Below are 12,890 nucleotides of genomic sequence, written 5' to 3'. Positions count from 1 at the left end.
TTGTTGATCCTGGTTCCCTCCAAGAAATATCTTCTGCCAGACAAAGATCATCTGCTACTGTGTTGTCACATCCTATGGATCGTGATCAGTTGGCATAAATACAGTCTTATTCCCAAGCAGTAGATAAAGCATCTGGGTATACTTCTAGATACCATAACATTGAGAGCCACTGGCAAGTAGTCCTTGGTCATCTTCCGTCATTAAAGAAATTCATTCCCCACAGGCAGAGCCACCTTCAGTGTCTTCAGTGGGAAATGGAGCAGAAACTGATTTCCCCTCTCAGGATCCTACCAAACATTTCCTTGAATCGGAAAGTGAAAGAAAACCTTGCTTGATGGCTAGATGATGGAAACCTCTTCTGAGGGTTCCACTGAACTCCCAGCTTACAATGATGCTTCTGTTTTTGGACGTTAAAGGGGGGTTGGGGCATACCCTGAGAGGTGCACGGACATGGGACTTTCTACATCTGCACATCACCGTCTTGAAAATGCAAGCAGTTTGGGTAGTGTTGCAAACATTGTAGAACAGTATGTGGGGGCCACTGTGGTGTTGACAAGTGACTTAATCAACAAATTGGGGGGAGGGGGTCGATTGTGTCCAAGACCCTATGCCAGTTAAGTGAGTTGCAGATGCACAAGTGGGTGGCTCTCCAAGCAATTGAGTTGAGGGGCAGATAAGTTCCAGGCAGGCAAAATATCCTGGCGGATCAGTTCAGCCAGAGTTATCAGCTAGTGGAGAGGAGTGGTCCCTGCACCCCCAAATAGCAGAGAGGTTGCTTGATCTGTGGGTATCCCCCAGATCAATGTTTGCAACCAGACTGAACAGGAAACTTTCCATCATCTATTTCCAGTCCCAGACCTGTAGGCAGTGATGGAGGATGCATTCCAACATCCATGGGATAATTTGGATGTATACTCTACACCTTTCCACATTTCAGTCTTCTCTTCAGGGTATCGACAGTGTTAGTCATCTTGGGTCTTTAAATGACCCTTGTTAGTCACATGCCAACTGGTAACAGGATCTGTTAACACAACTGGTTTAGGCACTAAGGGAGTTGCCTCATGGCCCACCCTCCTTTGTCAACCACACATTCACAGGTATTGCCAGGCAGTTCAATTTCTCCTGTTTGAAAGGTGTAGGTTGTTCAAAGTCTTATGTGGGAGAGGCTTTTCTTGTGGGGCAGCAAAGGAAACTTCTGAATACCTCTGTCATTCCTCAACAGATGTATATTACAGAAAGTGGGTCATCTTATGCAGTTGGTGTTGTTGCTCTCTGATAGAGGTACTTTTCAGTAGGTCACAGATTTCCTCATCTTCATTCACCAAGACAGCCACCTCTCAGTTTCCACAGAGAAGGAATATTACTCAGCCTTTTCAGCTGAAAAGGTTTAGATCTCCCTATGTCAGTGGAATTATCCATGCTTCTGAGAAACTTCAGGTGGTCTTGTCCACCCCTGGAGCTCTCTGGCCCGGAGTGTGCAATGTTTATCCCTTGGTGTTACATAACCTTATGGGGCCTCCCCACAAACCGCTGTCTTGTTCTTTGGACAGAGCCATAACTCTTGAAGAATGTTTTTCTACTAGCTTTAGCCTTGGCATAGAGTAGGGGAAATGCCTGATTTGTCTTATCTCATTCTGCAGAGTCCCTGTCCCTTGGATTACTCTGCAACTCCTGAGAGGGTTTTTCTGTATACTCATCTGCATTTGTTTCTGGCTTTATTTCTCCCATGTCTTTGCCTTCCTCCTTCATCCCTTTACTGCCATTTGTGAACTGTATGTAAAAAAGATTGGGTTATCATTGATTCAGAATCTGTATTTCTTATAGTTGAAGCCAGTGGCTTGAATACCCCAAATTTCTCAGCAATCTTTGTTGACAGTTAAAATTTCATGCACTGACTCCACAAAACCTTACATTTGTGCAGGCTCCACAAAACCTTACATTTGTTCTAAGGCATTAGACAGAGCCCCAGCTTGATATTTTTTATTCAATGGAATTTAAAAGTTTGCTTCAGTTAACTTATCCCAGTGTAGTATCTTAATGCTGTATGTTTGTCATTTCTATGTTGGTATTCATTGCTCTTGAGAACTATGTCCATCTGAAAATGTCCAGGTTTGTTTGTGTATCCAGAGTAACTTTGTTGACTACTGTATGCCTTTTTAGCCTACATTTTATAGCTAGCCCATCATCACTTCCAAAATCTTTCATGAATCACTGCAAACTTCCCTCACCATAGAGTCTTCCTGTTCCAGCTCCTTGGTCACATGTCTTTTCACAGGTCCAATGGTAGCAGTCTGAATCTCTTCTCCCTTTTTTTCATGCAGTTAATTTCATATCGTCTATCACTGTGTATATAGCATAAATTTTAGTGTATACTCTGTTTCTACTAGTCCAAGTCCAACTAGGTGTGTTTGTAGTTACTGAATTGTGATAATTGTGTGAACCAGTATTCTTGTTTTGGTGTTGGCGAGCTATATTTCTCTTTTGCAGTAATACTCACTGCTTTGTTAAAGTAGCCTTCCATGAATTGTTTAATAGTTATGCTCATATGCTGCAAAGCCATGTTGGTTTGCTTGACAAGCCACACTATAGCTATTAGCAAATTGTCAGGATTCTCATGGCACTGTGTAGTGCTTGTCTGGGCATAGTGGTTTCTCTTGATTTGATGTAAATCATAAGGTCTGGTCTCAACACCCATTGGTCTTTTTTTTTTTTTTTTAGCAGAAAGCATCATGATTAATCTGCTAGTTCCATGTGACCCTGTTGTTCTTTCTACTTCAGAATCTCCTGTTGTTGACTCCTGTGATTCATTTTCAGGCCCATCAGTTCCTCCATCTATAGCAGCAATTAGACCAGAGCCTGCACTATATTTTCAGCAACCTTTTGTTTGCCTTTGCTTACTTTTCAGATATGGAGGACTGTAATTGCCTCCTCCTTGACGTAGACGCTCTCCAAATGGACTAGCTATGACTTTGACGCGAACTGGGACTCGTGCTTTTCTGCTTGGTTTTTCCTATTCATCTGCCTTCAGTGGCTACTTCAATGCTGGTATCTCCATGCCTCTCCCTGTGGTCACTGTTAGCAAGTATCTTTAGGTTCCAGTCACAGTTGCTTGGCAATTAATCATGTTTGTGGGGCCAATAATACCCCTAGTTCTTGACACACCTCAGCTTCTAAATACGGCCTTGGCTTTGCCCACTTCTCTGACAGTAGCGACTCTTGAAGGCGTTCTTTCATCCACAGTCGCACTTGTGCCCTTATCCACATTGACTCCTGTGAAGAACTACAGGATACTTAAACACAATAGTATTGTTTCCTCTTTTATTATGTTAAGCCCCCAAAGACAGAGGTACATGACATCTGATGATTAATCACACGTTTCTTTATAATACTGTAACGAATACTCTAAAGCACAATTTTAATTAACAAGAGTAAATTTCATAATTATATCCATTAACAGGTTAGCTACAGGGCCATCCTGAGATTCATTGGCCCTTAAGCAAGCTCTATGGGATAAAAGTAATCTGATAAGAACTAATAGCCAATAATACACAAACACAAGAACTTAAGACAGAAGACACATAGCATTTATATAGACTCAGCAAGCATAGCCAAGTTTTCAGTGTTGATAGGGAAGAAGAAGATATTAAATAAACATTTATGAAATTCGTATATACACTATTTTTCGATAGTTATTCACAGTTTGCATTTGTTTGTATGTGCAGTAAGTACAATACATGAAAGATTCAATAAGTTGTAGCATTTGATAGAGAACATATTCCATACCATTGGTCTTAGTAACAGACCCCACAGTTAAGTGTCCATTTTTCACTGGCTTACGGATACTTAGACTACTCTGTAAAGCTTATATATTCTTATCCTAAGATAAAGATTTAGATAAAATTAAGGCACTGACTTAGTATTGATTGTGAACAGATGTACCTTAATTATATTCTATGCCATAAATCTTTAGTTCACCTATCGAAATAGTTTATTAACAATAAATAAATGCAACAGAACCTGATGAACTTAGCATTGGGCGTCCCAGAAGGGAAGCCATTCCGAGGAAAACTACTGTTGATGTGGAAACGACAAAACCGAGTGAGCTTCAAAAAATTATGTGGTCTTGCTGTGTTGAGCTCTTTTTTCGCAACAGCAATTTTTGCTCTGTTATACTGAACTAATACTTCCTGTGGCTTCGTTGATCCCAGTGTTGCCTTTGTTTCCTTCCCTGGATTCTGTTGCTGGTGACTGTATAGCCCCATTTCTGTTACCCTTGGCTGAGCTACAGAGAAGGGCAGTATCCAGATACTTGCAGTAGTCTAGACACCACGCTGAGCATGAGCCTTGCAGAAAGGCTTACCTCCTTTGGCGAAGAAACTCTGGCCCTCTAAGTTCTTGTTGCATTTCTGGAGGTTAGAGGCTAGTTACTAAACTAATTAAGCACTACATAACAAAATTCTTTAGTTAATAAATTTTATTGCAGCTACTGAGCTTCTCTAAAGCCTGTGGAATAAAGAGAGTAAGTATAAGGAGTACATGTATTGCTGGTGCATAAAGTATCTGAGGATTAAATGTTTAAAAATGCCTTCCAACCAACTGCCCTTTTTTCAAAAAAGACCCAAACACACAATAGAAGACATCCAAAACAAAAATCAAACTGAACTGCATCTTTGATAAAGTTTATGCCACCTAAGGTATCTGTGGTTTAGCAAGGCCATACCAAGGTCAGCATAAAATTTAAGTGAAAACAAAAAGCATAGTGGCACAGCCATTTAAATGTGCATGATAGAAAACAAAGGTCAATTAGAGGACAGGCCCAAGGATTACTGTATTATGATCAAATATGGTAGTTTAAATTTTGTTGTAATATCCTTGTGCAACATTGTTGCTAGCTAGGATTAGAGTTATCTGCTAATTAGCTATTTCTCAGAAAGGAGACTGTCATCACAGAATATTACTTTTAACAAAATGAGCGAACTAAATATAACTGCCACTACAACTGAATCTGATACTAACACTTCATAGATGATTACACATTCTAATTATTTTCCAATTGACTATAAAGCTTAAAGATCGTTCATTCCAGAAACCACCCTACATTATCCTTGCTCTTTGTTCTTTGATTATACGCATGCCTTTTTTCCCTAACAGTTAGTGGTAAAGGTAAAATATTCTGTAGCTTAAGACCACAACTTGAATGTAAGGTTGCCTCTGTAATGGGATCTTTTAAGAAAATAAAAAAGAAGCACCAAGCAAGAAGTAGACTGGACTTGGCCTAACGGCCAGCATGAGACTTGCAGAAAGGTCGGCCATTCTTGGCATAGAAGCTCTTCCCCTCAAGGTTCGATTTACAAACCTGCAAATGGGAAGGGATTTAACAAACATTATGGTGTCTGTTTCTGCTTACCTAAACTTTGTCATTTACTTATGACTTACTATTGCAAGTGCAGTAGTTACTGATGTAAACATTTGATTTCTCAATCCTTGCAAGATGGTTATCTTTAAAAATTTAAAGCTAACCAACTTGAGCTTGAATAATAACCCAGAAATCTGTTCATCAGTATCTGCATTTGCACTCGTTATAGTAGCCTTTACAAATTAATTTATATTAAATAAAGGGAGAAACATGCAATTTGCCTCAAAACTGATACCATGGATCCATGCAATTTTGTAAATCTTTGTCAATGCAGTGAATAAAACTCAAATTCAGAAGAAAGTAGAGATGCAAGGGACTGCTTACAACAAGGCCAAAGCTGATATCTACTGCAAAAGGCCATTAAATTTTACAGTGGATTAGTCAGATTACCAGGGAGCTCATTTTAAACTCAAGATTGTTCAGTTTTTAATACTGGAAAGTACTTATCAAGGTCTTAATGCTCACATTCTGGTTGCAGTGTATCAACTTAAAAACTCAAAATGTCTTACCGAACATTTGAAACACTGGCTATGGTAATTATTGTTGAGAGCCTCTACCCATCTATCACCAGCCTCTATTGGGAAGCCGCATCCTACACATTTTGTTGTGAACAGATCATTCCAGTCTGAAAAGGAATTGTTAAGATCAAGAACAACAAGTTATTTCCCTTACATTGTCTTAACCCCATTTTGCCAACTAAATTAATACTATTTGGAACTAGTATTTCCATACAAAAGTACAAATGTAATCTTTTAAAAAAACTTAAATTCAACCCCAATAATACATGTTTGTGTAACATGTATCTAAAATGTGAATCACAGTTTTGTGCATGTTTTTGTAACAATATAAAATACAACCCCAATTCTAAATGTCTATATAGCATTTATATCAAACTTGCTAGAATGTTAAGTAAACTTTCTGTACACCAATGTTGAAGTTTGTAAGACCAGTATAAAATTGTACAAACATCTCCAATGATTTCATAAAGATAATAGTATGCTATATGGTAGAGCACTTTATTAAACAGTGCTAAGGAAGAGATACCTACCAGCTTCACAGTATGGTAATCCATCTTCCAGATAGAATGCGCCAGAACCAAACACTTTACCACAGTAGGCACAGCAGAAGCATTCAGGATGGAACTGTTTACCCACAGCGTTTAAACAGTCCTGGAAAAGAAATGGTTAATTATGAGAACCTACTGTATATAATTAATAAACTAATTAAAATATGTGATATTTTCTCTCAAATTTCTTGAAAACTGTATTTATAATAGCCAGAATCTGTTTTATACAAATACCAATGATTCCTATGTGAAATAATCAAATATATCTTAGACTGATCTAACACAAATTTAGCTCAAATTCTACTCTCTCATCAAACATCAAGTTAATAGACATTAAAAACAACATTTCAGTGGCACCTGATTGATTTAATAGACATTAAAATTCTTTTTAACTCGATCTGAATGGGTTACAAAGTGCTTGTGATGTCCATTCACAAATGTCAGGTGCCAAAAGGAAACTGTAGGATGTTCGTTTATCTGGTTTATGGAGTAACCACACTAAAATGAGTAAAATTAAAATACTTACTCCTTTGACCCTCTTGTCACACTTGCCACAAATAGGAGCAAAGTACTGTTCATAACAATCTTCACAGTAAAGAGAACCTTGTTCTTCAACGAAGCCCATATCAATAAGAGGCTTGCGACAGGTTTCAGTGGAGCAGACAAAGTGGTCAGGGCACCATGTTTTGCCTAATGCAGAAACAAATGGACCTCTGCAACGAAGGAAACATTATGAGTATGTACTTTTGGTAACAACGAGGAACTGTTAGTTTGAAAAAAAAAAAACACTTGGAAACTGCTATACAGGAATATAGTTTAAAATATTTAGGACCAAGATTTTTCAAGAAAAATTCGTACTGCCAAAGGTTTACAGGTCAGTTCTTTACATGTTCAGTTTACTGTGCACTACTCTTATATTGAATGCATTTAAAAAACATCACTGACATAACAGCATGAGAGATTGAAAAATCTTACATGAACTTTTTCCTGTGAGTGTAAATTGTCTTTGTTCATAATCAGGTTTGTAGAATAAGAAGACACTATAGATTTGTTCCTATGAGTTATGTTTTGGAATTAATTCAACTAAACAATATACGGAATGCACTATATTGCAGGGTCAACACAAACTGTTTTCGTTTAGTCTCAACATAAATGTTATTACAAGACTGTTCACAAGGTCTACAAGAAATAACCAGCATTATTTCAAATTTTCACAGCATTTCTCGAACATAGTACAGTATTTTACTTAGGGATGTTAAAATTTCTAGTGTCTACAGAATCAATCATGCTCCCATTACACTACCAAAATTTAAGCAATGACTATTAGGTTTTCAAGTGTTATTTTACAACACAAAGGGTATTTTACTTAAATGGGTGTCAGTGTTTACACAACCGGGAAATGTAAACATGCAAAGAAAACTCCTTACCAATAGTTCTGTGCCCTAAGAGTAACCGTACACCAGCATTCTAGATAAGTCCCCTATACCAAAATTACCAAGTCTTATTATTTTAATTCAGTCTAACGGTAAGTTAACAATCTGGAAATGCATAATATCTAAGGAATTTGTAAATACTGCACCAAGTATTAAAGTACACAGCACAGTAAGTTATATGGTTACTAATATAAAATCCACCCATATATATTACGAGGATTTCCCTCTTAAAATATTGTTCTAACTCGTTACCAAACAAAGTCAAAATTAACATAACATCCAAATCTCCAACATATTCTTATAAGATCATTCCTAAACCTTTTGGCAAAAGATTACCAGAAAACTGGTACGTGGGAATCTTCCAAGATAAATAAATTTTCAAGTTTCTGGTTGAGCAGGAAGATCACTTTCACTGCAGCTTTCAGCCCTAGATTCCACAACCTTGTGATATGAGGAATGCATTATTTCATCAAATGTCTACTCTAATTCAGTATGCCAAAAAGAGTACACTAGCAAATTTTTTCAAGTTAACTGATGTCGGTTTAACATACTGTGTTGCTCTTAACATAGCCCTTGATTATATTAATGATTTAAACACATTCTTACATGACAAATAATTGTCTGGAAAGTACTGTTAACATATGCTATAACTATTAAGACACTGTAGGGAAAAATTCTGAAAAAATACAGCTTTTCACGGGATGCAATTTAGTTTTAACAGTACCAGTGTTATATTAATATACACTGTCAAAGCCCAGAAGAAAAAATAAAACAATTTTAGGGTTGCCTACAAATGACCATAAGCTCCTTGGTTTTTGGTGGTTTCCTTCTTACGATATTTCATAATTAAGCTGCACAATTAGTAAAATATGAATCTGAAGTTTCCAGGAAAAAATTTTTAAGGTTCTTTTTGTCTCAATGATGATGATCATTAGTGCTGGTCCCAGAACATAAAGTTGGATGATCAAAGATACTTTTGCAACTGGATAAATGACTGAAAATGTATCCTGAGAAAAACCACTCACTATTGCATCCACTACAAAATAGCAGTCTTCTTCAACACTTAACATCTGCTGTTGGCCTAGTCCTGAAATTTTACCAAAGAGAACTATGCCTTTTTCTTTAATACAATTCTTGCATGTTGAGGTTTCACCAAAGAATGATTTGGGTGTCGAAGTGACACTGCTTAACATCAGTTCTGACAAGCATTTACTGCTGTGTGGAAGTGCATTGGTGCACAGATGGCTTTCAGTGTAGTGTTTTACCTACAAAATACCAAACTTAGAATAAAAGAGGACTGAATTTAGTCAAACTTAAAACAGAAAAAATCTGTTTTTGCAGACTACCACAATAACCAAGAACGCTAAGTAGATGAGCAATAACTGCATACAGGGAAATGCTAATTTTCAAGCTCTCCTCCCTCTTTAGAGGTGGGGCATAATCACTGAAACTGCAACTAATCAAGGCTGAAAGACGGTTAAAAATTTTCTAATACAGCAGGTCAAGGTCAAGATGTTTGCTAGTAGAAATTTCCCAGCCACCTTGTTTAGTTTACAAAATAAAAAAAACCTAATGCATCAAATATCTGAATAGCACACCTCAACTGTGTAAATTCTGTGCTCAAATTTTCAAACAAGTGTTTGAATATCTTGTTGCACAGTTTTTTTAGATAACGTCTTATAGCAACAATGATTCAATGTAATCCCCTTAGATAATTAAGAGAATCTGAAGAGTACACATCTATAACCATAAAAATGCTTGTGTATGCAAAGGTGTCTTGAGAATTTTTAAAAAATTATTAATATTACACTAAAGAAATACTCATTGAAATATTGCATTCAAGGCATTTGCTATTGATCCTGTATATGTTTAAAATGTGCATTAGTATTACTTCATAAACAAATTTTGATGAGGTGTGCATATTTCAGTACTACTGTATTTACTGATAAAGAGCCATTACCTAATTTGAAATAATTTTACTTTCAAAGCTATCTGCATGTTACCATAGAATAGTGTTCATGTAACCATTACTTAACCCAAAGTACAAAATAAACTAGCAATTTTACTGCAAGAGGATACCAAATCTACCTGCTGTTATTAACCCTTTGAGATTCTGATGACAGATTGTTGTAGTTGTATTTTTCAACTACAGCATCGAGATTTTGATGACTAGTCAACATTTTAATAAACTTGCCATAAATCACACAAAAGTGTCATAACACTGAAATTTGTTTATGGCGTGTACAGTATTGATACTTCTTGTTGTCATGGAGACTGGTATACAGTATATTATTTATGGCAAATTTTGTATAATAAAAGTGAAACTTATTCTGCTTGGCAAACTTACACCATTCACAATATATTTTACATTCCTTAAGCCTTATGTGGTATCAAATATATCATATCATTGGAAAGGTAATTTATCATAGTATTTTACATTGTAAACAGAAACTGGATATCTCTCCTCTCTGATTTATTGTAATATTTTTTCATTATGGCTAACATTTACTCATATTAGTTTTTATTTTTGGGCATTTTTAAATATATCATCATAAAGGTCAACGCCTTAGCTCTAAAGTGACACCAAATTCATTAACATAGCATGAAATGTGACATCACACAGAGCAGTCAGTGAAAATTATTGCAAAGCATTTTTGCACTGTCAGTGAAAGGTGTGTGACACAGTGCAGACGGATTTTGACACCCCCACTTCCCCATCCTCAAAGGGTTAAGATGAAATTCAGTGTACGAAATGTGATCGAAGATTTATTCTGCTAAACAGTAAACCTGCAAAAAGTAAGAATTGAATTACCTGATAGTTACACTGCAGCTCTGACAGGAAGGCCGCTCCTTGGACACAACAGCCGCTGGAGTCACAGTTCCTGGCCATAAGGGACAATAAACATGACAAAGAAGTACACACACACATGCACAAGTTAGGCTAGGCTAATAACAAACTACATGTCCCTCAGCAGTGGGAAGTCTTGTCACCTTACCATGTAACATACCTAATCTGGCGCATGCAGTCTGAACAAACTGGTATCCTGGCACTGGCAGCCTGGTTCATCACACCACGACCACGGCGGGGAGCAGTCCTCTGGCCAGGTGGTTGTACACCTTTGGCTGAAACATCTGCACCGATATCTGGTATTGGCGTAGGCTTGGGCATAGTTGATGCAGGGGCAGGAGCTGGAGCTGGGCCTGTAGGAGTTTGGGGCTTGGGGGCTGCAGGTTTTGGCACTGGGGCCAAGGCTGGTGCTGGTGCTGGAGCTGGAGCCAAATTAGAAGCAATGGGAGGAGCAGGCTTTGGGTCTAAAACAGAAGCAGGTGTTGGGGGAGGAGCAGAGTTTACAATTGGAACAACAACAGGTGGGGCAATTGAAGTTGGACCATTAGTCTGAGGTGAGAAAGAAACAGGTTTAAAACCTGTACTTGCAGGAGCAGGTTTAGCAGCAGTCTTAGGAGCCGCTACAGGCTTGTAGCCTTTGATAGTAGCAGGTTTTGCTGGGGGTTTGATAGGTGCTGGCTTAGGAGCACTAACTGGTTTGGGGATGGGTTTACTGGAAGGTAAAGGAACTGAAGGAGACACCTTTGGAGAAGGCATCGGCTCAGTTACTGGGATTGTTTCAGGGGGATCTATAGTTTTTTTTTTTGGCACAGGGGCGGGTGGAGCAGTTACAGGTTGATTGCTGGATGTAGCAGGTTGACTACTAGAAGCAGGAGGGGTGCAGGCAACAGCGGGTGGTTGTGGGGAAGGTTTAGCAGATGGCTGGACAGGAGGGGAAGCTTTAATAACCATAGTGTCATAATCTTTTGGAGGAGGAGGGTTTGGCAAAAGAGGAATAGTTTTAGGGGGAGGACCACCATCATGCTTTGGTCTGGGCACAATTTGGGGATCCCCGCTAGGTGCCCATGCAGGCGACCGGGGCCCCTCCTCCACAACCTCTGCCTTTTTTGGTGGCGGCCACACAAATCGTGCACCTATACCAGCAAAGGGATCAGGCAAACAAGGTGGGGAGGGGTGGGTATTACATTTTATTCAAGAAATTTCAAAAATGTCGAGGAAAAAGGCCAGAGGAGAAGATACCCAAACCACATTTCAAGGTCAGGGAGAAATTAAGATTTCAAGAATTCATAGTGGTCACAGTTTTGAAGATCCATAGCCATAAGAGATATGTTTGGTGTAAGTATTCCACAATTATTTACAAAAGCAATTGTTATCAAATAAAAAGATATGCCGGCAGACCATGGAAATAGTTTTTATGAACATTTCATTTACAATCAATAAAAATTGCGAAGTGGAAGATCACAGTAGAGGAAATTAATGGAGTATAAAATGGACAGCAGGAGGCATAGTGAAAAAAAAAGAAAGGGATACAGGACAGGACAAAGGAGAGGGCCATACCAGACACAAGAGGGACGGGAAAAAGAAAGGAGATCCCTAATTAGAGTACAACCCTCTCATCTGACTAAATCTGGTAACAACTATGAGTTATTATAATGTCCATCAATCAAAACCTAGAAGCACGTGAGACAGCCAAAACGCTCGTGCATTGGTGACTGCATTATTGCTGCATGTTGCAACAGCCAACTCACATGCATATCGAACAGTATGGATCCCTACATCCATTGTTAAATTTCAAACTGTAAAGTATTAACCAATTTATTTTAAGCCAAAAATTGTTTTCACGTAAAAAAATTTTAATCCTTCGTCCAAAAAAATCTGTCTGGTAAGGCTCCTTCTAGGAGGAATTCATGCAATGGCTTTGAGGGAAGGGAGATAAATTCAAGAGTTAAAAAAAGATTGTACAGCATTCCAGTGCAATTTGTTTTACAAGAAAAGTTAGGTTAGAAATTTATTTTGGATGGAGGTGGGAGGAGGGGGAGGGTGCTCAGACCTCAATAGGGATAGTACTCGAGATGATATTTGGACCAAAATAGGTTCAGTATGACTAATGGATTATGGAACCAAATC

General features: G+C 38.1%; 1 protein-coding gene across 50 annotated transcripts in view; it reads right to left on the bottom strand.

Annotated features, from left to right (window-relative positions):
* Positions 1-3,304: 3,304 nt before the first annotated feature.
* The window catches only part of Zasp52 (Z band alternatively spliced PDZ-motif protein 52), a 150,273-nt gene continuing 140,687 nt past the window's right edge, over positions 3,305-12,890 (bottom strand). For 39 of the 50 annotated variants that reach the window (XM_067114963.1, XM_067114962.1, XM_067114965.1 and 36 more), the window contains 5 exons: positions 10,924-11,896; positions 7,009-7,195; positions 6,465-6,585; positions 5,926-6,041; positions 3,305-4,406 (listed from right to left, as the gene is read on the bottom strand). In XM_067114963.1, the coding sequence (XP_066971064.1) occupies positions 4,320-4,406; positions 5,926-6,041; positions 6,465-6,585; positions 7,009-7,195; positions 10,924-11,896 (1,484 nt within the window). In that variant the 3' untranslated portion in view covers positions 3,305-4,319. Of the gene's footprint in view, positions 4,407-5,249; positions 5,357-5,925; positions 6,042-6,464; positions 6,586-7,008; positions 7,196-10,727; positions 10,798-10,923; positions 11,897-12,890 lie in introns of all 50 variants that reach the window. The other 11 variants (XM_067114974.1, XM_067115003.1, XM_067114986.1 and 8 more) reach the window with 4 other exon arrangements.

The sequence above is a fragment of the Macrobrachium rosenbergii genome, chromosome 13 (assembly GCF_040412425.1).
Source record: "Macrobrachium rosenbergii isolate ZJJX-2024 chromosome 13, ASM4041242v1, whole genome shotgun sequence".
Taxonomy (NCBI): Eukaryota; Metazoa; Arthropoda; class Malacostraca; order Decapoda; family Palaemonidae; genus Macrobrachium; species Macrobrachium rosenbergii.
This window is presented reverse-complemented; position numbering and strand designations above follow the sequence as displayed.